The following is a 25,103-nucleotide window of genomic DNA, read 5'->3' as shown; positions in this document are numbered from 1 at the left end:
GCCATTTTGCGCTGTTCAAGGAAAATGAACATATAAAAAGAAATCCCTCATCACATTAGAGGTGTGCGCCAAATTTCAAGACTTTTTAAACTTTTCAAGCCCCTCAAAAGCCACTTCATCTTTCATGGTGAACTGCGTTGCCACCAGGGTGCGCCGTTCAGTTTATAGTCACAATTTTCTCACTGAAGCATCAAGAGGGACTGATGGTGATATTCACCGCTTTTGAGGTGGCCACGATGAACCTGTGAAAATCAGTACAACAAAATGAAAGACATGACATTTCCTGGTGCCACTAGGTGGCGCTCTACGTATTCCTGACAATGGGCATATCAATCTGTTCAGGGCGGGTCTGACATCATCCCTGTAAAATCTGGTACTGATCAGATTGGATTTCATTGAGTTACACTAATTTGTTTCTTCATGGCGAGACCTCAATGTTCGCCATGCTGCTGGGGTCACACCCTTCAGCGAAAACTCACAGTTTTCTCTGTAACCCAAGACCAACTCCTTAAGGCTTTCCTGGAGAAATTTGAGGCTGCAGATGTCACCCATTACAATACTGTACCCCAAAGTGTAAAACATGACATTTCCTGTTCCCACTAGGTGGCGCTGTCCCTGATGTCAAATATGGCAGTTGAAATATGTTCAGGGGTGGAGCCTTATCATATGTGTCCACTTTGGTCAAGGTCGGACAATGTATGACAGAACGAGAGGCAATAAGATTTTCATGGCGAGTCATCGAAATGCGCCGTGGCGCCACGGCCTCACCGTATCCCGAAAACTCAAAAGCTCCGCAATTTAACATGGCCCAGGTGTGTAGTTGACACTGACCAAATATGAAGCTTGTATGATGAAATTCCAATGAGGAGTTCGCAAAAGTTCGAGGCATGGAAATGGCAAAATTAGAGCCAAAATGTCACCTTCACTTCCAAATGGCGGACTTCCTGTTGGGTTTAGGACATGGCCATAATAGACTTTTTTGTGCGTCTCCGAACGTTAGATATGTGTTCCGAGTTTTATACATGTAGGTCATACCCATCTCGGGGGCTCGCGTTTCTCATTTTTCTAGGTGGCGCTACTGAGCCAATTTTCCCTGGACATGTCTACGGACATTAAAATACGTAAATTTTCACCAGACCTGACGCGTGTGCAAAATTTCATGAGTTTTTGAGCATGTTTAGGCCCTCAAAAGGCCGATTCATTTGCCGAAATAATAATAATAATAATAATTAAAGCTGCAAGCAGCGATATGAGGGCCCTCGCACTCCCGGCGCGTCGAGCCAAGCCCAACACCTAAAACCAGCGCTTCCGATCTGATGTCACATTGATGGAATTCATGCATTTAACCACCAGCTAAAATTTCATCTCATTCAACCATTATTATAGTCGTCCCACTAGGTGGCGCTCTAACCATTACTGACAAATGGCATAACAAACATTTCCGAGCTCGAGTCTCATCACGCCTGCGACCTTTGGGAGAGATTGGACATTGTGTTTTTGAGCGACAGCAGGTTACTGCTTTTTGGCGAGTGATTGAAACTCCACGTGCCGCCATGACCACCCCGTTTCCCTGAACGTAAAAAGCTTCGCAATTTAACATCACAAAGGTCTTTAGATTCCACACACAGGAGATCGCGTAAATCTAATGAAATCCCTTGGAGGAGTTGGTCAAAGTATGAGGCCTGAAAAGAGGGGAAAATGTCGCCAAATTTACACATTAATTTTAAAATGGCTGACTTCCTGTTGGATTTGGGATATTGCTCCAAGAGACTTTTTTGTACATCTTGATATCTCCAATAAGCTTGCCAGGTTTCAAACTCATACATAAAACACAGAGCAGGGGCTGTTGTTTTGAAATTTTGTAGGGGGCGCTGTGGAGCCATTTTGTGCTGTTCAAGGAAAATGAACATATAAAAAGAAATCCCTCATCACATTAGAGGTGTGCGCCAAATTTCAAGACTTTTTAAACTTTTCAAGCCCCTCAAAAGCCACTTCATCTTTCATGGTGAACTGCGTTGCCACCAGGGCGCGCCGTTCAGTTTATAGTCACAATTTTCTCACTGAAGCATCAAGAGAGACTGATGGTGATATTCACCGCTTTTGAGGTGGCCACGATGAACCTGTGAAAATCAGTACAACAAAATGAAAGACATGACATTTCCTGGTGCCACTAGGTGGCGCTCTACGTATTCCTGACAATGGGCATATCAATCTGTTCAGGGCGGGTCTGACATCATCCCTGTAAAATCTGGTACTGATCACATTGGATTTCATTGAGTTACACTAATTTGTTTCTTCATGGCGAGACCTCAATGTTCGCCATGCTGCTGGGGTCACACCCTTCAGCGAAAACTCACAGTTTTTTCTGTAACCCAAGACCAACTCCTTAAGGCTTTCCTGGAGAAATTTGAGGCTGCAGATGTCACCCATTACAATACTGTACCCCAAAGTGTAAAACATGACATTTCCTGTTCCCACTAGGTGGCGCTGTCCCTGATGTCAAATATGGCAGTTGAAATATGTTCAGGGGTGGAGCCTTATCATATGTGTCCACTTTGGTCAAGGTCGGACAATGTATGACAGAACGAGAGGCAATAAGATTTTCATGGCGAGTCATCGAAATTCGCCGTGGCGCCACGGCCTCACCGTATCCCGAAAACTCAAAAGCTCCGCAATTTAACATGGCCCAGGTGTGTAGTTGACACTGACCAAATATGAAGCTTGTACGATGAAATTCCAATGAGGAGTTCGCAAAAGTTCGAGGCATGGAAATGGCAAAATTAGAGCCAAAATGTCACCTTCACTTCCAAATGGCGGACTTCCTGTTGGGTTTGCGTCAATGGGCCCACAGACTTTTTTGTTCGTCTTGGCATGATACACATGTGTGCCAGATTTCAGACATGTAGCTCAAACGATGTGTTCGTAGGGCTGCATTTAACAAGGCATAGGTGGCGCTCTAGAGCCATTTCCCAGTGCTCATATGTAAAACCAATAAAATACAAAATTTTTCACCAGACCTGGCATGTGTGCAAAATTTCAAGAGTTTTTGAGCATGTTAAAGCCCTCAAAAAGGCCCTTGTTTTGCCTGAATAATAATAATAATAATAATAATAATAATAAGAAACAGAGCAGATACAATAGGGCCTTCGCACTCGAAGTGCTCGGGCCCTAATAATTAAAGCTGCAAGCAGCGATAGGAGGGCCCTCGCACCCCCGGCACGTCGAGCCAAGCCCAACACCTAAAACCAGCGCTTCCGATCTGATGTCACATTGATGGAATTCATGCATTTAACCACCAGCTAAAATTTCATCTCATTCAACCATTATTATAGTCGTCCCACTAGGTGGCGCTCTAACCATTACTGACAAATGGCATAACAAACATTTCCGAACTCGAGTCTCATCACGCCTGCGACCTTTGGGAGAGATTGGACATTGTGTTTTTGAGCGACAGCAGGTTACTGCTTTGTGGCGAGTGATTGAAACTCCACGTGCCGCCATGACCACCCCGTTTCCCTGAACGTAAAAAGCTTCGCAATTTAACATCACAAAGGTCTTTAGATTCCACACACAGGAGATCGCGTAAATCTAATGAAATCCCTTGGAGGAGTTCGTCAAAGTATGAGGCCTGAAAAGAGGGGAAAATGTCGCCAAATTTACACATTAATTTTAAAATGGCTGACTTCCTGTTGGATTTGGGATATTGCTCCAAGAGACTTTTTTGTACATCTTGATATCTCCAATAAGCTTGCCAGGTTTCAAACTCATACATAAAACACAGAGCAGGGGCTGTTGTTTTGAAATTTTGTAGGGGGCGCTGTGGAGCCATTTTGCGCTCTTCAAGGAAAATGAACATATAAAAAGAAATCCCTCATCACATTAGAGGTGTGCGCCAAATTTCAAGACTTTTTAAACTTTTCAAGCCCCTCAAAAGCCACTTCATCTTTCATGGTGAACTGCGCTGCCACCAGGGTGCGCCGTTCAGTTTATAGTCACAATTTTCTCACTGAAGCATCAAGAGGGACTGATGGTGATATTCACCGCTTTTGAGGTGGCCACGATGAACCTGTGAAAATCAGTACAACAAAATGAAAGACATGACATTTCCTGGTGCCACTAGGTGGCGCTCTACGTATTCCTGACAATGGGCATATCAATCTGTTCAGGGCGGGTCTGACATCATCCCTGTAAAATCTGGTACTGATCAGATTGGATTTCATTGAGTTACACTAATTTGTTTCTTCATGGCGAGACCTCAATGTTCGCCATGCTGCTGGGGTCACACCCTTCAGCGAAAACTCACAGTTTTCTCTGTAACCCAAGACCAACTCCTTAAGGCTTTCCTGGAGAAATTTGAGGCTGCAGATGTCACCCATTACAATACTGTACCCCAAAGTGTAAAACATGACATTTCCTGTTCCCACTAGGTGGCGCTGTCCCTGGTGTCAAATATGGCAGTTGAAATATGTTCAGGGGTGGAGCCTTATCATATGTGTCCACTTTGGTCAAGGTCGGACAATGTATGACAGAACGAGAGGCAATAAGATTTTCATGGCGAGTCATCGAAATTCGCCGTGGCGCCACGGCCTCACAGTAACCCGAAAACTCAAAAGCTCCGCAATTTAACATGGCCCAGGTGTGTAGTTGACACTGACCAAATATGAAGCTTGTACGATGAAATTCCAATGAGGAGTTCGCAAAAGTTCGAGGCATGGAAATGGCAAAATTAGAGCCAAAATGTCACCTTCACTTCCAAATGGCGGACTTCCTGTTGGGTTTAGGACATGGCCATAATAGACTTTTATGTGCGTCTCCGAACGTTAGATATGTGTTCCGAGTTTTATACATGTAGGTCATACCCATCTCGGGGGCTCGCGTTTCTCATTTTTCTAGGTGGCGCTACTGAGCCAATTTTCCCTGGACATGTCTACGGACATTAAAATACGTAAATTTTCACCAGACCTGACGCGTCTGCAAAATTTCATGAGTTTTCGAGCATGTTTAGGCCCTCAAAAGGCCGATTCATTTGCCGAAATAATAATAATAATAATAATAATAATAATAATAATAATAATAATAATAATAATAAGAAACAGAGCAGATACAATAGGGCCTTCGCACTTTTGTGCTCGGGCCCTAATAATTAAAGCTGCAAGCAGCGATATGAGGGCCCTCGCACCCGCGGCGCGTCGAGCCAAGCCCAACACCTAAAACCAGCGCTTCCGATCTGATGTCACATTGATGGAATTCATGCATTTAACCACCAGCTAACATTTCATCTCATTCAACCATTATTATAGTCGTCCCACTAGGTGGTGCTCTAACCATTACTGACAAATGGCATAACAAACATTTCCGAGCTCGAGTCTCATCACGCCTGCGACCTTTGGGAGAGATTGGACATTGTGTTTTTGAGCGACAGCAGGTTACTGCTTTTTGGCGAGTGATTGAAACTCCACGTGCCGCCATGACCACCCCGTTTCCCTGAACGTAAAAAGCTTCGCAATTTAACATCACAAAGGTCTTTAGATTCCACACACAGGAGATCGCGTAAATCTAATGAAATCCCTTGGAGGAGTTCGTCAAAGTATGAGGCCTGAAAAGAGGGGAAAATGTCGCCAAATTTACACATTAATTTTAAAATGGCTGACTTCCTGTTGGATTTGGGATATTGCTCCAAGAGACTTTTTTGTACATCTTGATATCTCCAATAAGCTTGCCAGGTTTCAAACTCATACATAAAACACAGAGCAGGGGCTGTTGTTTTGAAATTTTGTAGGGGGTGCTGTGGAGCCATTTTGCGCTGTTCAAGGAAAATGAACATATAAAAAGAAATCCCTCATCACATTAGAGGTGTGCGCCAAATTTCAAGACTTTTTAAACTTTTCAAGCCCCTCAAAAGCCACTTCATCTTTCATGGTGAACTGCGCTGCCACCAGGGTGCGCCGTTCAGTTTATAGTCACAATTTTCTCACTGAAGCATCAAGAGGGACTGATGGTGATATTCACCGCTTTTGAGGTGGCCACGATGAACCTGTGAAAATCAGTACAACAAAATGAAAGACATGACATTTCCTGGTGCCACTAGGTGGCGCTCTACGTATTCCTGACAATGGGCATATCAATCTGTTCAGGGCGGGTCTGACATCATCCCTGTAAAATCTGGTACTGATCAGATTGGATTTCATTGAGTTACACTAATTTGTTTCTTCATGGCGAGACCTCAATGTTCGCCATGCTGCTGGGGTCACACCCTTTCGCGAAAACTCACAGTTTTCTCTGTAACCCAAGACCAACTCCTTAAGGCTTTCCTGGAGAAATTTGAGGCTGCAGATGTCACCCATCACAATACTGTACACCAAAGTGTAAAACATGACATTTCCTGTTCCCACTAGGTGGCGCTGTCCCTGGTGTCAAATATGGCAGTTGAAATATGTTCAGGGGTGGAGCCTTATCATATGTGTGCTCTTTGGTCCAGGTCGGACCATGTATGAGGGAATGAGAGACAATAAAATTTTCATGGCGAGTCATCAAAATTCGCCGTGGCGCCACGGCCTCATAGTATCGCGAAAACTCAAAAGCTCCGCAATTTAACATGGCCCAGGTGTGTAGTTGACACTGACCAAATATGAAGCTTGTACGATGAAATTCCAATGAGGAGTTCGCAAAAGTTCGAGGCATGGAAATGGCAAAATTAGAGCCAAAATGTCACCTTCACTTCCAAATGGCGGACTTCCTGTTGGGTTTAGGACATGGCCATAATAGACTTTTATGTGCGTCTCCGAACGTTAGATATGTGTTCCGAGTTTTATACATGTAGGTCATACCCATCTCGGGGGCTCGCGTTTCTCATTTTTCTAGGTGGCGCTACTGAGCCAATTTTCCCTGGACATGTCTACGGACATTAAAATACATAAATTTTCACCAGACCTGACGCGTGTGCAAAATTTCATGAGTTTTCGAGCATGTTTAGGCCCTCAAAAGGCCGATTCATTTGCCGAAATAATAATAATAATAATAATAATAATAATAATAATAATAATAAGAAACAGAGCAGATACAATAGGGCCTTCGCACTTTTGTGCTCGGGCCCTAATAATAATAATAATAATAATAATAATAAGAAACAGAGCAGATACAATAGGGCCTTCGCACTTTTGTGCTCGGGCCCTAATAATAATAATAATAATAATAAGAAACAGAGCAGATACAATAGGGCCTTCGCACTTTTGTGCTCGGGCCCTAACTATTTTACTGTGTATTTTACAGTTTTGTTCTGTTCTTCTATAATATCATTAAATTTACATAAATAGACTGTGATTTCACATTTCAAATGTAAATTAACGTAAAATCACTGTAATGTAATAAAACATAATTTTCTTGTTTTTTAAATGTATTTGTCTGTACATATGCATATTTAGATTGTTGAAATACATTCACAAATGTATCATGATTTCACAAATATGTGTCCGTTATTTGAAAGATTGAACTGTTTAATTCAAATGTAATGCTATGGAAAAATATATAACATGATTCTCATAAACTTTATTTACATCAAATTATTATTATTATTATTGTTGTTTGGGGTAATCGTGGCTCAAGAGTTGGCAGTTCGCCTTGTAATCAGAAGGTTGCTGGTTCGAGCCCCGGCTCGGACAGTCTCGGACGTTGTGTCCCTGGTGAAGACACTTCACCTACTGGTGATGGCCAGAGGCAGCCTCGCTTCTCTCAGTCTGTCCCAGAGCATGCAATCCATTATTATTTAAACCAACTGTTAACTGTATATTTCTGTACATTTAAGTATTATTATTCATATTGCCACATTCATTGACCTTGTTTATAGGTAATTTCATTGTTTAATCACATTAACATGTTCCTAATTTAATGTCTAAAAGCACTTGAAAAAGGCAAAATCCCATGTAAAATTAGGGCAACAAACTGTATTGTCATTACTGAAAATAACCAAATTTTTATGAGAAAGTTATTTTCTGTTATTTTCTGGTATTATTTTGGCGCCCCAGCTGCCGGAATATTACTGTTTTTCTAGGATTTTTTTTTAACAGTGTATTACACTCACTAAGACCAGTGAGTGGGTTCATTTTTCCCTCCATTTTGTTTTAAACAAGAAATCTTTCTTCAAACGGTTTGTTAAAGTGCTCACCTGAAATCTTCTGTTAATAATATGTAGAGTTAAGGTCAACATCACAGCTTCTGCAGGTCTGTTAGCCATGACACATTATCAGGTCACTCCATAGTGAGAATGTGTCTGACATTTACCAGTGAAATTTAAAGTGCACATATGTGACCAAATGTTTGGGCATCAATGCAGATGGCTGTTTAGTTCTGACTTACTAGCAAAGTTCATCTTCATATGTGGATGTCTGTAATGCTGTATATGACATATAAAGATGTTGGTTGTTAAATATCTGGAATTGGTACAGTTCTAAAGCATGCTGTTCAAATTTAGCATCTCTGCTAGTAGACACACAGACAATAGTTGCTCTGTCCCTTTCATTTCTGCGATGTCAGGTGACTTTCGTGTCATGAGACTTAAGGGCAAGTTTAATACAGAAGATCTGTAATCACTTAGCCGCCTGCTTTCAGGTATGGTGCTGGTCCTATGGTGCTGATTTGCATCAAAAGAACACCATACCGCTGTGAAGCAAGGGGTGGAAACATCATGCTTTGGGGCTGTTTTTCTGCAAAGGGACCAGGACGACTGATTCATGTAAAGGAAAGAATGAATGGGGCCATGTATCGTGACATTTTGAGTGAAAACTCCTTCCCTCAGCAAGGGCATTGAAGATGAATTGTGGCTGGGTCTTTCAGCATGACAATGATCCCAAATACAGCGCCCGGGTAATGAAGATGTGGCTTTATAAAAAGCATTTCAAGGTCCTGGAGAGGCCTAGCCAGTCTCCAGATCTCAACCCCATAGAAAATCTTTGGAGGGAGTTGAAAGTCTGTGTTGCCCAGCGACGGCCCCAAAACATCACTGCTCTAGAGGAGAACTGCATGTAGGAATGGGCCAAAATTCCAGCAACAGTGTGTGAAAAACTTGAGACTTAGAGAAAATATTTGACCTCTGTCATTGCCAACAATGGGTATAAAACAAAGTATTGAAATGAACTTTTGTTATTGAACAAATACTTATTTTCCACCATAATTTGCAAATAAATTCTTTAAAAATTAGACAATGTGATTTTCTGGATTTTTTTTCTCATTTTGTCTCTCATAGTTGAGTAATATCCATGATGAAAATTACAAGCCTCTCATCTTTTTAAATGGGAGAACTTGCAGAATTGATGGCTGACTAAAAACAAGTTACTGAAAAACTATTCATGCTTAAAGTGCTTCACTGAGCTGAAATTTAAGCTTAAAACATCAAGATATATTAAATAAAAGGAAAATCTAAATTAAAAGGACCTCAAGGGCTTCAAACTGAACATCTCAATATCTGAATAGCTTGATATATTATGAACTATCCTCCATTGCAGTCACATGCCTCTCCAGTCACATACCCCTTGAAGTTATGTTAAGGAGAGACACGACGATCAGCAGTGTGGCTTCATGTTGAGAAAAAGCACTACAGATGTGATGTGGAAATGTGTTTATATTAATGAAAACTCAAAATCAAACCAAAGAGATAAATTCATGCTGCTTATCGCAGTTGGACCATCAATTCTTCAAATGTAACTTTGAGCTCCTACATGTGTCATATTCATGGTTAAGTCAGTTTCACATCACAGGTTTAAATACCTATCCTATGTAACTTTATCTCAGGTTTACAGAAGGTCTCAAGCACGTTGACACACTCTTGATGACTCCAGATGATAATGCCTTGAGCGTTGTGCTTCAGTAAAAGCTGCTCTCCCTCCTGACTGAGTCCATCCTGTTCATCTTTAACCTTTGGAGGCTCTGGTACCTCCGGGTCTAGACTGAAGTTCCTCGCATGGTTACAGACCTGCCGCTCATGCAGATTCTCCTTTTCCTCACAGTCCTGTTGTTGTGGGAGATCTTGAAGAACAAAGAAACACAGGAATGGGATGAAACAAGAACACACATTCAACCGTACAGAGTTAAAAACATGTCCATACCTATGATGTGTGAGTTTCTGTCGGGTTTCCGGCTGATATCCAGCAGTCTGTGCTGACGGTTGATCTCCTCCTCATACTGGACGATGGTTTTTTTGAACCTCTGAGAAGATTTCTTCACAAACAGCAGTTAGTCTCTCCTTGATGAACTCTCTCAGATACTGAACTGAACTCATTGTTGCCTCAACTCAGGCTGAGCGGATCGATACAAGCATCGATCGAAGCGATACAGACGTTGGTGTTGGTACCAGATCCACACTAACTTGGAGGGATCGATACTTTAGTTTGTGTCTCTCCTTTAAGTTCAGTCCACTTCATCAAACAGCAGCCATGTCTCCTCCATTAACACAGTCACTCTTTGCTCCTCTCTGTCCTCACTTCTTCTCAGCTTGATGGCAGTTGGCAAACCAGCTTACAGATGCATTACTGTCACCTATTAGACTGGAGGGTAGACAGGAGAATAGCAGGGAAAAGAATTAAAAACTATATTCTTTCCAATAATTCTATAATTTGAAGAAACTGAAATAACAGACTGTAAACTTTCTGTGTTTCCATCTTTAACAAATTTCCCAGTGTCACATAGACAGCCAAAAGTCCTGTGCTGTCATTTATATGTGATATGAATGCCACAAATAATGAAGGACTTCAAGGCGATAGGTATCATCGCCATCAGTACATCAGGGGTCTCAAACTCACGGCCCGGGGACCACTTGCAGCGCGCGTCAACCCTACATGCATACATGTATATCGACGTGAACAAATATAATGAAATTTGGCCCTTCAAGTTACTTTTTTTGTTAGGGAGGATTTGTTTGTTGTTGAGTGCAATGTTAAAATGCTAAAATAATTTCTTTAAAAAGCAAAAAAAAAAGATTAATATGAAGGCAATATGAGCATAGAGTACAAACATGTTGAGGGATTGGCTGTGTTATGCAGTGAGAGAGTTATATGTAAAGAAAACAGTTTTCACTGGCAGTCAAAAACACTTACGCCTGCATTTTTATTTTGTTAGATAGGAACAAAATGATAGCAGAAGTGCTGCCACGTGTCTGGCCCAAAAGAGAGGACCAATTTGTTTATTTGGTAGTTCAATAAAAGGCTTCAATTAGTTAATAGTGAGGGAAAAAATTGGTTTTACGTTCGAAGTTTTGTCGTGGTATACAATATTTGAAATATTAAAAAACAAACAAAACACTACATTTTCAGAAATATTAGTGGGTGTTTCCTTGTTTGTTTTTGTTCACTAAAGTGGCCCTCACATGACAGTGCCAGGTGTGGCCCACAGCTGATGTAACTTTGAGACCCCTACTATACATGCACACACAGTGTGTGGTGTTGTTTTGTCAGACTCAGGGATCACAGTTTTTTTGTAGCCATTTCCCTCATTGCCAGGTTTCAGAAATATCTGTTTTATTTTTGTAAAGGAGAAGCTCTCACAACTTGAATCAAGTCACTGACTGGCCAATAGGTGTGTCGAATTTTGGATCACCTCAAATTTCTTGGGACCTCGACCGAGTACGTACTAAAAAGTACCTGGTACCAGGTATTACCAACTAATGGATAACCCTTAAAAAGTAAGTCAGGTCAAGTAGATACTAGTGGAAAAAGGCTACCATTCTCTTCTTTCTCCCTCATACTTGCTACAGATAATCAGTGCATGTTCAACAGTTTCTGGTGCATTACCATAAAAGCTGAGACCCTTTGGGAGGTTTTCCATGCAATGTATGAGTTAATCCTTGTTCCAGTTCCTGCCCTGCATTCTGTTCAAACCTACACACTTTTAGATACTGTGTAGACATATTCCTGTGTCAGCTGTGTCTTAATATTCCTGCCAAATATTCTACATATGATTCTTAATGATAGTCTAAGGAGCTTGGAAAGAAAAGCGTCTGGACGTCTTTAAGTTGCTTGAGGACATTTCACCTCTCATCCGAGAAGCTTCTTCAGTTTCAGGGTCAAATGGCGAAGTCCCAGATTTAAGCCCTGCAGGAGTTTCCCCCCGAAAGGGACAAAGGACCCCCTGATGATCCTCTACCTAATCACATGAGCCAAGGTGTGAAAACGGGTGTGGGTCACAATCAGCCAGGGTTTCGGTTGAGCTCATTGTTAAAGCTAGCCCCACCCTATCATGTGATTTCCTGAGGTCAGATGGCCCAGGATGTGAGTGGGCGTTAAGGCGTCTGGGAAGGGATCTCAAAACTGGATCATAGATGGCAGACAGTTGGTGTCGTAAGCCACCGCCTCTGTCCAAAGATGGTCGCTCACAGTGGACATAAATGAATTCTTTTACTCCTCTTTCAAACCATCTGTCCTCTCTGTCCAAAATGTGAACATTGGCATCCTCAAAAGAGTGACCTTTATCCTTATCTCTCACTGTCCACATCATTTGAGGAAAGATGTGGACACTTCCATAAGGCAGGTCTCTCTTAAAAACATAAATAAATGTTACCCTGTCAATCAGTTCTTCTAACTTTTTTAAGGAAGATAAGTTTGGACGACTCATTCTATGAAATTCATCCAGAGACCTTGATGCATGTGTTTTGGTAGTGTCCCTACTCCTGCACCTTCTGGAATGATCTAGTGCAACTCATTATTGAAAATATTGACTCTAACTTTTCTTTGTGCTGGAATAATGTATTGTTTGGTTTCCACAATGATAAAAATAACAACCGGAGAGAATTAAATTGAAACAACCTATTAATAATCCTAGGTAACTATCACATCCACAAAGCAAAATTTAGTCAATTTAAATCTTTGTTCAAAACGTTTCAAAAGGAAACCGAGCGCAACACTAAAAAGCTATTAAAACCTTCCACCTGTGCCTAGTTCTTTTTATATTTTTTTTTGTATAATACTCTCTCCATGGCTCTGTTCTACCTATGAGCAACTATCAATGAAAATTATGGGAAAAAATATCCTTTGCAAAAGTCTAAACAGGTAAAACCTCATGCCTGCTGAGATGTACATGCCCTCTCGTGGTGGCAAGGCAAAGCCTGGGGCTGCCGAAATCTGCACTCTGTGCGTTTTAAACGCTAAAACTTTCATAAAGATACGAAACTCACACCAGTAGCTCAGAGAACCCGTGTGAACATGTAGAAGAAATAATTTCACTCATAACCATTTAACTCTTTGAGATAGCAGGTCATGCATTTTTCAGCAAGGTAAACTCTGAGGTTGCTGATATTTACTGTTTCTAACATTAGAATGTTTCTTATTCATGCGCGGCCTGAGCAGATCAAATAATCCAGATCAAATAATCCAGAATGGTAAATATCAGTAGCCTCAGGTGTTTGCCTTGCCCCAGGACAGGGCATTTTAAATCTGTAAATCCGCATAACAGTGGCACGGGGGAAAACAAACAAACACACAAACAAATAAACCAAACAATTAACCACGTTTGACAAATAGCCATACATATATGAGACTCTGTTATGGATCAGGCAGCATGTTATGGAGTCGTGTGTCTTTAACTTGCCGAACCACATCCCTACAAACACTCATCAGAAATCTCTTAATCTCCCTGCAGGCTTATTTATCACTGTTGTCGCTGAATCTGGTTCCACTCACCGAACGACGACCCGTTTTGAGACGATTTTATGATCACTTTAAATCCGTCCTCGTGTCTCGTTGTCACGGTTACACTGCGCTCACTGTCCGTTTCCTCCACATTACAGACTTAATTTCACGATGGCTTATTTATTTATTATTTATTTTTCCGTCGTCGCCTAATGTTTGATCTTCATTCAGCTCTATCATAGCCTTCGTCCTCTCTCCCGCCATCAACTTCTGCTCTTATTTCACTTCCTGGTACTTCACTCCCCTCTGCTGTCTCCTGTCCAGTCACAGTCCAGTGGGCTAAATTTCATGCCAAACTCTCGTCGACCCTCCCCCTGCTCCTTTGCTCTGCTGTGGTTTGTTGACATTGCGCATGTTGAAAAACACTTGCTTCAGCGTGTTACGGTATTGATCACAGGTCATCCATGAATTCTTCTGCTGTATATCATTAAATAAGGAATGAGCAGGAGAGACAATAACATAATGAATTGTACTCACTACCGTTCAAAAGTTTTAGAACACACCAATTATTCCAGTTATTTATTGCAATTAAAGTTTCATGTCAAATGTTAAAGTCCAATGAAAAGATTGAAAAGGTACAAATGTAAGTGATGAACTGCCAGAGGTTAAAAAAAGGTAAGGTTATAATAATAATAATAATAATAATAACAATAATTATAACTTTATCTATTTCAAACTCTTCACAAGAACCACAACATGCTTCACAATAATATAAAACAGATGTATATAAAACAGTACAACTGCTCATACAGTACAACTCTAGTTAAAAGCCAGTCTAAATAAATGAGTCTTTAGCTGCTGTTTAAAAGAATAAATACAATGAGGTTACCCAAAACTGAAAAATAATGTACATTTCAAAATAATACAAAAATGTCCTTTTCAGTGAGCATAAAATGGGTCATCAATTTAAAGATGTTCTGCAGCAATGGAGGCTGATCCTGGGTCATGAAATACTGCCAGTGGACTACTGAAGACTGGAAGATGGTATTGAAATCTTGGTTTCATCACGCAGAATCTTTGTACACCGTCAAGAAGGTGAAAGGATGGTTCCACAGTGTGTGGCATCGATTGTCAAACATGGAGGAGGAAGTGTTATGGTCTGGGGCTGTGTTGCTGGATCCAGGGTCGATGACTTGTACAGAGTGAGAGGCAACCTGAACCAAAACATAAGTCTATAAGCTATGCCAGAACTACCTCAGGAAAAAGAACAAGATGGTAAGCTTGAAAACATGTAGTGTCCAGCACAGTATCCAGACTTAAACCCCACTGAGCTGGTTTGGGATGAACTGGACAGAAGAGTGAAAGCAAAGCAACCTACAAGTGCCACACATTTATGGGAACTTCTGCAACAGATATCAAATATTTCTGAAGAATATTTGATTTCTATTGTAGAAAGAATGCCACAAGTGTGCTCACCTGTTATGTCTGCTAAGGTGGCTACTTTAATGAGTCGACAACTTTTGGCTGGTAGTGTATATATGAGGACACTTTTTGCTACAGCATCAAAAACTACAGCAGATTCTTTTGGTTTAATGGATATTATGAGTTTGTCCACAAACTCTTTGTATGATAATAAACATTATAATGGATGTCCTTAATGTTCCATATTAAGTATGTATGTGGGGAGAAAACAGTTCAAATGAGGTGCCTGAATATTATTAATTTACATTATCCATTATATATTTGTTGTTGTATTAATCAGTAGCTCAAATTTTCTAAATGAAGCCAAGTATTTTTCTCCTCTCTGTGTCAGTGGGATAACTGTACATGTACTCTTATCTCTGAGTGAGTGCAGCACAGCACACAGCAGCAGAGACTGTATACAAGGATAACAACTGTGTGGCATGATGTTCATTGTTCCTACTTTATTGGAGATTTACATGATGAATTCACTGTGGGAACTAATTACAAAGTAAAAAACGAAAAATGAAATAGACATAAATCACATGTTTATTCTTGTGGAAAAAAAATGAAATGTGTTACAGACATACATTAAAATACATTAAATACATTAAAATACATTAAACTCACTAGTGTCTTACAATTCTTGTCAAAAACATTCCTGATGACATGATACACAGTAATATGTGTTTAATACAACCTAAACCTGTTAATGTTCTGATTTGATGACAGATTTCACCAGGTGCAGGACAGACACATTTCTGAAATTCTGATACAGATTACCATTATTAATGACACAATGCACTTTATTATTTAGGTTTTAATCAGCCTGAAAACATGGCAGAATGTAAAACATGTGGACAATCTGAGCTGAGCTACATTAACCTCCTCTCCATCCCTTTTAGCAGGGTGAAGGCACATCTCTTGTGTTATTAATCAGTTTCCAGGTTCATCGTGACTTGCTGAGCACAGAAATGCATTATTAAAGTCCATTTGTCAATTTTATGGTCAAGGTCAGTTTGGGGATTTTTATGGTCATTCCATTGTATAATTCTGTCATGTTTGCTGCACATTTTACTTTTGTATCTTCCCTCATTTCAAAACCACGAAATCAAAAGCTACTATTTCCACACAGAAAGAGTCAAAATTGTGTGAGTGCACAATAAATGTTTCCATGTATAGCCAAACATTCCAACTTTTAAAACAGAAACTGTTCAAACTGCACCCACTCTGTCTCTGTACAGCAGCTGCACATTCAGTCAGATTGAACTATTTAAAGGACTCAGCTTAGGGCAAATAAACATGTCTATTCTCCACAATATACAGGTCCGTATTATTTGTTTTTATATTTAAAAAGTTTAAATATACTTTGTTTACATTATACAAGTTTCCTTTACGCAGTATGATTCGGAGGCATGTCATATATTTTCATTGCTATGCAGATGTAACCCATCTTTATCTATCCACAGCACTAGATGGCAAAAAACAATTAATTAACTGCAGGAATGCCTTAAAGACATAAAGGATGGATGACCTTAAATTTCTTGGTTCTGAATTGAGATGAAAAAGATGTGGCAACATATGTTGCTCCAAAACCTGTATGTACCTTTCAGCATGAATGGTGCCTTCATCGATATGCAAGTTACCCATGCCAAGGCACTAACACACCCCCATACCATCACAGATGCCGGCTTTTGGATTTGAAAATCATTGTATTCTGTTTTTATTTACACAATGTCTCAACTTCATTGGAATTGAGGTTGTGCCATGATTATCAGCCATAAGAACAAATTCAGATTTATATTGATGTAAGGTATATAAATGTAAGTACAGTTTGAATCAGTACAATATTATTTTCACACATCAATGGACCACTGAACTTCTCAGCTTCTAAAATGTAAAGCCTCATTTAGAAACTACACAAGTACATATAATGGTCAGGGATCAACATGAACCTGTCTTCTCTATTTGACTTTAATCAACTCCGCAGTGTCTCCATCAGAGTGACAAAACCGAATTCCAGCATAGAGCGGCTGAGTGAATGTGGTCTGGACTCTGTGGAGGAGAGTCATGGTTTCAGAGACGCTGTAGAAAGACAGAATACCTGCTCTGTGATCCAGGTACACTCCTACTCTGGAGGACCGAGGACCTGAGAGGACAGTTTGGACTTTGTTGTGCCAAAATTTATAACTGCTTGTGTCACAACGTAATGCCCAAGATTTGTCATTGTATCCAAGAAAACATTCATTTAGGCCAGTTTTTCTGCTGATATTCTTGTATGCAACTGCTACACAAACTCCTCTTCCTCTCCACTCCACCTCCCAGTAACAACATTCAGTCAGACTCTCTCTACTCAAAACCTGATAACATCCAGTGAATCTGTCTGGATGATCAAAATAAAATTGTTGTTGGTTCATAAATGTTGCTTTTCTGTTCCCCTCAGATAATAACAGATGTGTGTATGCTGTGTTTGGATCCAGTGTGATTTCATGTGAATATTTTAAGAATCCAGCTCTGGTCTTTGGCTCTGGTGGTGACAGTAAAACATCCACTTCAGTGACTGTCAGTGAGATGTTTGTCCATTCCTCTCTCAGAATGTCCTGTAGTTTATCTCTGGTCTTTGACACAGCTGCTGTCACACCCTCAAAGTACGTCAGAGGACGAATATTGATGCTGGATGAGTGTGTAGACTCACTGAGTGCTGACAGTGAGGGGTAGTTGTGTAGATACTGGTTGTGATCCTCTGTGTGTGAGAGCTGCTCCAGCTCGCCGTCTTTCCTCTTCAGCTCAGCGATCTCCTGCTCCAGCTTCTCCTGAAGCTCTTTGACTCGACTCACTTCAGTTTCCTGCTGGGATCTGACCTGCTGCTTCACATCAGAGCTTCTTTTCTGGATGAGACGGATCAGCTCAGTGAACATCTTCTCACTGTCCTCCACTGCTTTATCAGCAGAGCCATTGATGGCCTCCACCTCCTGTTGAAGCAGCTTCACATCTTTCTCTCGCTCCTGGATTCTCTGCTGGATGTTTAGTCGTCTCACCTCGAGCTCCTTCTGCTTCTCAGTCCTTTCTGCTGCAGCTGGGACTGTTTCATGGCCTTTATGTTCATCAATTGTGCAGAGATAACAGATACTCTGCTGATCAGTACGACAGAAAATCTTCATCACCTCATCATGACGAGAGCAGATGTTCTCCTGGAGCTTCTTGGAGGGGGCCACCAGCTTGTGTTTCTTTAATGGAGCTGCATCATAGTGAGGTTGGAGGTGTTTCTCACAGTACGAGATCACACAGACTAAACAGGACTTGATGGCTTTCAGCTTCCTCCTAGTGCAGACATCACAGGCCACATCTTCAGGTCCAGCATAGCAGAGATCAGCTGGAGCAGCTTGGAGTCCAGTCTTCTTCAGCTCCTCCACCAACTCAGCTAACATGATGCTTTTCTCCAGAACAGGCCTCGGTGTGAACGTCTTCCTGCACTGAGGGCAGCTGTGGATTCCCTTCCTGTCCTCTTCATCAAAGTGTGCTTTAATACAGTTCCTGCAGTAGCTGTGTCCACAGGGAATAGTCACCGGATCCTTCAGTAGATCCAAACAGATGGAACAAGAGAAGGCTTCTTGGTCCAGCTGAACTCCTTTCTGTGCCATTTCTCCTCTCAGTGTCAGTGACTGTGTGAGTTTCTCTTCCTTATAACTGAAACTAGTCTGAGCTCTGATCTCAACAACATGTGTTTCTGCAGTGAATGGAGCCTGTGTGAGCTTTTACACGTCACCACATGTTGGTTACACCCATTTTCAAAGTGCAGCTCTGAGGGGGAGGGAACGAGGAAACACGTGGACAGAGAGGAGGTGCTGTGTTTAAGAGCAGGAAGAAGAGGGAGGGTTATCAGGCTGTGCTTCACCCCAGGAAGAGGAGCAGTTTGAGAGCGATACTGTGTGTTTATACCTTTATTTAGTGCTCACTCCAACTTTTAAGCTTGTTAACACTTTCTTCTACATAAATAAACTTCACTTTAGAAATGTCAGAGTTCTCACCGAAGTTAACAAACAGTGCTTCAGTTTTAGTCAATGCGGGAGGATAATGATCCTAAACATACAGTTAAGGCAGCCACTGACGTGATGCTTGTTTATGTTCATTTCAATTGTTTCTCTCCCTCAGGGGTGCAGCAGGTGTAGTAGTTGGTATATGAGTCAGTAAACAAATTAACGTGTTTTCAAACACATTCAGCTCCACAAAAATGTGATAAGTGTTTGACAGGAATAATAAAAAGAAACCCCGACTCCTTCTTTAAAAGTATTTTTCTGTTGTTACAGTCGAGTTGATCACAACTTCTACAATCATTTTTAACAGGAACGTGGCTAAATACAGGTATGTGAGAACCAGTCAAAGGTGCCAAAAGTCTAGACATTCTGTACTTAAGTAGAAGTACAGATAGTGTTAAAAAACTTTTACTACAGTAAAAGTTGAAGTACTGGTTCAACTTTTTTACTCAAGTAAAAGTAATTAAGTATAGGCTTTGAAATGTAAGTCAAAGTCAAAAAAGTAAAAAGTAGTTCTTTGCAGGACATTTCTCCCACCTATTTTTTTTTTATAAACCAAGAGTTACAAGAGGGTGAGGGGCAGACAAAGGGCAAACAGACACTACCTTAAAAGGAGATGGGGGTCAGCATCCTTGGCCACTGTACTAGTGTATTTCCATTGTGGGGGTGTTTACTGTAGGGGGGAGGAGACCAGAGGTTTTAACTGTAACTATTGTGTGGAGTTCTGCAGATCAGCCTTTAGCATAGGACTGCATAGGATGCAGTGTGCTGATCTCCAGATGCATCTGTAAGAATAATGGGTAATAAAAGGATTGTGTAAAACATGGAAACATCTCAGCGTGATCTCTACCAGGACCAAAAGAATCGCAGAGACGGGCGTTGTCACGACACAACAGCTTAGTAGCTTGAATAGTGCATTTGCAAAAACAGCATTTGCATACACTCAAGTGAACAAATACACCCAAGAGCATTTAACCTACATAACATAATGTAATCAGAACTCACCTTCTGGCATTCACACACAGCAACAAACCAAGGGAATAAATATTGCCGGTGTTACAGACTAACTGGTGTTACTGATTAACTGGTGATGGTCACACAGATGTGTGGTAGACTTGCTTTTCAGGAGCCGCTACCGACAAACCAGGAAATAAACACCGAATATTTCATATGTGACATTTGTGAGGTTAATTTTAACACAGTCTGTCTGTCTTGTTGCTCTTGACCAATAAAATATTGGAAACTGTCTTGTGTTTACCTGGTGATATTCAGACACACGAGGCGTCCGTGAAAACGGCAAACAAATATCGTCACCACGGAGATGCAGTTCATGTGACAGCGTTGAAGACATTGTTTTTTTTTTTAAATGGTCGAAGCGAACTGGTCCAGAAATAAACTTTTTAAAGTAAGTACAGGGTTTCATTTCACTAAAACATTCACAACAAATGTTAGAATAATGAATAATCTTAAAAAAGTTAAATTTAGCTAACCTTTGGCTGATTTACATGACGCTAGTGACATCGCCACTTAACACAGCTTGGGTCATACAAACTTTGGTTAATTAGTTTAGTTTGTTTGTTTGTTTTTACCAAAGCTGGGTCTGTTTGTTGGTGTGAAGCCAAACATACTTAAACGTTTTAGGAAACTCCGAGCAGACAGTTCACTCTTTAAGCTAAGTGTATTTATGGAGACCAAACATCTGGCCAGTGAACTGAGGTGAGGAAACAGACTGTAGTGATGTACGAATCATGAACGAATTGCTCAATACTCGAGAATCAGTTAGCAAACTAATTTCATTAGTAGAAATATATTTAGCTTATAATTAAAATTGTAGGGAAAAAAACAACAGCCAGTTTCTTAACATAAACATTTCTGCTCTGAACAGGAAGAAAAAACCCTGAGTAGAAAGCTCACATCAAGGCAATAGCTCCTCAATTCACAGTAGCATCGCTCTGCTAGCATGCTAACAGCACACTTAAGTTACGCAGCCCCTCCCTTCCTGTGCTGCATCGTAGCATAAACGAATCACTCAGCACTCACTCACCCCCTCCCTCCTGGCTCTTTTTTTTTTTTTTTTAAAGAACTTTATTTAACAAACAATGAGTATACAACATACGAACAGATGAAGTATACAAAAGAACAGAACATGAACACACAAAACCAGGGGTAAAAAGAAAAAGGTAATAATTATATGAATACACGCAAAAATTCACATATATATATTGTTTTGAGAGCCTTTTTGTTGGTGGCCCTCCCTCCTGACGCACAGCTTCTTCTTCTTCTTCTTCTTCTTGGTTGGCAACCAATGTTAAGGCACATTACCGCCCCCTGGCTCAGTAGACATTTAGATGAGAAAATACATATTTGACACATTTGAGGAAAGTACTAATAAAATAAAATGAAAATAAATAAAATAAATGTTCCCTTTAGAAGTCTTAATCTTTTTGCTCTATAAAAATAGTTTTTTTTTTCAATCACTCATCTTAGCAGTAGGATATACATGAAAAGAGAAACAAATTAAGTTTGAGTGAAAATGTACATTTTTTGCACTCTCTGGACAACTGGCTCAGTGACTGAAATGACTCAAAAAACCCGATTCATTTGGGTGAGTGACTCATTCAAACTCGATTCAGTAAAATGAATCGAATTTACCATCACTAACAGACTTTAACTACTGATTTTATCTACTGTTCTGATTTTATCTACTGTTTTGATATTTGATTTTATATACTGTTTTGTTTGTTTGTTTGTTTGTTTGTTTGCTTGTTTGCTTGTTTTAATCCAATTTAAATCATGCTTTTTATTTGTTTTTGTTTTTAATGTCTCTGTAAAGCACTTTGAATCACCTTGTTGTTGAATTGTGCTATATAAATAAACTTGTCTTGCCTTGCCTTGCCTAAAAACATCTTTCACAATTATTTTTTGTTTCTGAAAAATATTTACTCTACATTAGGCCAAAACATTCTGATGTCTCTTAAATTGTTGTGATGTCCTTAAAAAGTGGTGAAAGGTTTTATTCTTCGGCATGAAGAGTGATGAGAATGACTTTTCTGACACAGTTGACTATGCAGCAAAGAAGTGAGTTTTCCTGATTTTAAAACATATTTTGAATTTACTCAATAATAATAATAATGATAATAATAATAACAACAACAACAACAAAGAAATAAACTGTTGGTAGACAGACACATTTAATCTAACTAAATTTCAATCAAACGAATTCAACATTTGTAAAATAAATAAATAAATAAATAAAATAAAATATGGAAAATGCTCCATGATTTTCATTTCTATCCATCATCTTGAACACTGGCTATAAATGTGTTCACTTCATTATTGTGTGATTTGGTCTCTTCACGTGTCTCTTTCAGTGCAAATAAAGGACTGTTAGAGTGTGTGCTGTGTGTTTGTCTGAAGCATGACAATCCTTTCCTACAAGTATTTCCAGCTGTTTGTCTCCACTCTGCACTTTAGTCTTTCTTCCTGTCATGTCTGTGTTTGTCCACCAGGTGTCTCCCGCAGCTCATTTTTCTCTTTGTGTTATTTTCAGCCTCTCTGCTTACTTTGTTTGCTCAAAGTTAAGTCATCCAAGTATTAAAGACAAGCCTCATATTTAAAATTTTGTCAACCCAATGATTTCTGAACCTCTAAAAATGAAGGACTGTGTATAAAAACACCTGTAATTCCTAACCACTTAACAAAAATAATCCTTAAATTAAGGCTTAATCTCTGCATTATTTGCAATAAAATCATATGTGATATTTTTCCAGTCTGTGATGCTAACTTGTGTTTTATGTGGAGCTCTAACTTGTCCAAGTCAAGTTTGTCTGTACACTGATACTAACCTGTAGAGTATTTAATGTGGGCTCTCAAATACTGTATTTGGTTAGCAGTAAAAATTTTAACTTAACAACTAGTCATAAAATCCAATTACACACTACAGACTGTAAAAGAGTATGAGCATATCAGCTAAAGAATGGCTGTTATTATTATCATTATCATTATGGCCTCACACATATAACCAGTTGCAGGCTTCCTTCACATAGTTGGATGTTTCATCATTATATCAATCGGTGGCAGGCTTTGAAACCAACCGGCAAACGTGTTCCCTTTGGCAGCCAATCAGAAAGAGCATTTACACCTCATGCTGTCCGGTTGAGGTACAGGCTCTGTGACATTTCTGATGGTGTCCTGTGGTTTTCCTTACAGATATTACATTAGCAGCAAATCTTAGCAGCAGCAACTTCTGAAAGTCTGAAGTCAGCATGATAAACTCGGTTATGTTCCTTGACAGCACGGTAAAGAGCATTATCCTGCTCCTCCCATCACAGAGCTCCACTTCAAGAGTCTGTGCTCATAAACAATGCTGTAGGAATGTGTCAAAGTAACTTCCTCATAAAGGCAAGTGGCAACATCCTGCTACAACTTATTACCCAGTTATGGTTCTGTGCTTGTCTATAGTCACAAATAATTTCTTTATATTTTGCAAGGACACAGGAAACATGTAGAGCAATTTATTGAAACATGAGCAACTGTCATGGGCTGGGTCTGTGACCCAGCATTTTGAGTTCATGATATATTGTTTATTTATGGGGAAATGTTAAGTTCTTGTTTTGTATTATTAGTTAGAACTTGAGGCTTCATGTTTTGCCATTTATCGTTTGGGTTTAGCTCATCTAGCTCCCATAAGGCTAAAGTGGTTTAGCCTTAGTTCTGTTATTGGATCCCCTCATTTCCCCATTCCCTGGGCTTTGGTCCCACCTGCCCTTTGTGTTTCATGTCTCATGTGCCAAGTTCATGTTGTTTGGTCTGCCTCATCATGTTTTCCTGTTTACTTTGAAAGTCCAGTTTTCATGTCATTGTCTTTGAGTTTACATTTCCTGTGCATCGTTATGTTCATCCTTGTCAGCTGTTTCCTCATGTGTCTCGACTTCCCCTGATCACCTCGTGTGTATTTAAGTCCTCTGTTTTCTATGGCTGTATCCCAATTCAGGGTCTGCAGCCTTAAAGTACGCAGCCTCACCGGTCCTCAAGGGCCGCGTACTCTAAGGCCGGAAGTGCAAGGCTTGTGAAATGGGACGGTCTAGCCTCCGTCGCGCTGCCCAGGTTGCCTAGCAACCATGATAGCTGGAAACGTGTGGTTGACAGAAATGAAGGAGAACATATTTTGTTCATTTGTTTGTTTGTTTCTACACGAGCTTTGTGTGATTTAATAAGTGTCTGAGGCTGAGACCACAGGACTGTAAAATATGATTGCTGGCCTTCATATCTGTACTGAACAGTCATTTAAGATTAGCTAGTAAATAACAATTAGCTAATGTTGTTCATTAATCATAAGTTATTACAGCAGTGAGTTTGAAGTCTCAAATCAAATCACTTTTATTGTCACATCACATGTGCAGGTACACTGGTACAGCACATGTGAGTGAAATTCATGTGAGTGAACTGTGTCAAATACTGAGCTTCAGTAAAGATTCAAGTAGCAGTTATTTATATTTCCTATCACCTTAAATCTTCACTCAAAGACAAGAATCTCTGACAGTGTATATACAGATGTATTATATATAAGAGACAAACATTGTTCTTTCAATATGTTGGCATTACTAAATTTGGCTCAATGCTTATATATATGTGTAAAAAGAAAATGTACGAGCTGTGATAACTGTTTCTGATAGAATGAAGATCAGACTGATATATGAAATATTCCTTTATTGGGTGAGAAAATCAGACCATGTCATAACTGCTTTAAGTCATACAGAATAGATATCAGAGCCTTAAACAGGCTGACCTCTGCTAAATGGGTCAAACTGGGCAGAAAGTATACAAACACATAACATCCTTATAGAATATGATGTAACACTATAGATCAACTTACCTCAGAATATATAAAGCATATAAACAATTACAGCAATATGATGCAACAAACACAGCAGTGCTACTAATCCAAAATACTCAAAGCTTCATAGAACTGAAACAAACATTTATTTTTAGCTCCATT

General features: G+C 40.0%; 2 protein-coding genes across 2 annotated transcripts in view; both read right to left on the bottom strand.

Annotated features, from left to right (window-relative positions):
- The window catches only part of LOC100695786 (zinc finger protein 239), a 630,955-nt gene that overhangs the window by 186,252 nt on the left and 419,600 nt on the right, over positions 1-25,103 (bottom strand). The gene's annotated exons all lie outside the window — the stretch shown is intronic.
- LOC100696573 (tripartite motif-containing protein 29) lies at positions 17,813-21,104 on the bottom strand (the record flags this gene model as incomplete). Its single annotated transcript, XM_025901636.1, has 2 exons — positions 21,020-21,104; positions 17,813-19,778 (listed from the first exon to the last, which is right to left on the bottom strand). A coding segment is annotated over exon 2 (900 nt), but the record flags the coding sequence as incomplete, so codon positions are not given.

The sequence above is a fragment of the Oreochromis niloticus genome, linkage group LG3, assembly GCF_001858045.2.
Source record: "Oreochromis niloticus isolate F11D_XX linkage group LG3, O_niloticus_UMD_NMBU, whole genome shotgun sequence".
NCBI classification, from domain to species: Eukaryota; Metazoa; Chordata; class Actinopteri; order Cichliformes; family Cichlidae; genus Oreochromis; species Oreochromis niloticus.
Note: the sequence above shows the minus strand (reverse complement) of the source record. Positions and strands in the feature narration are given on the sequence as shown.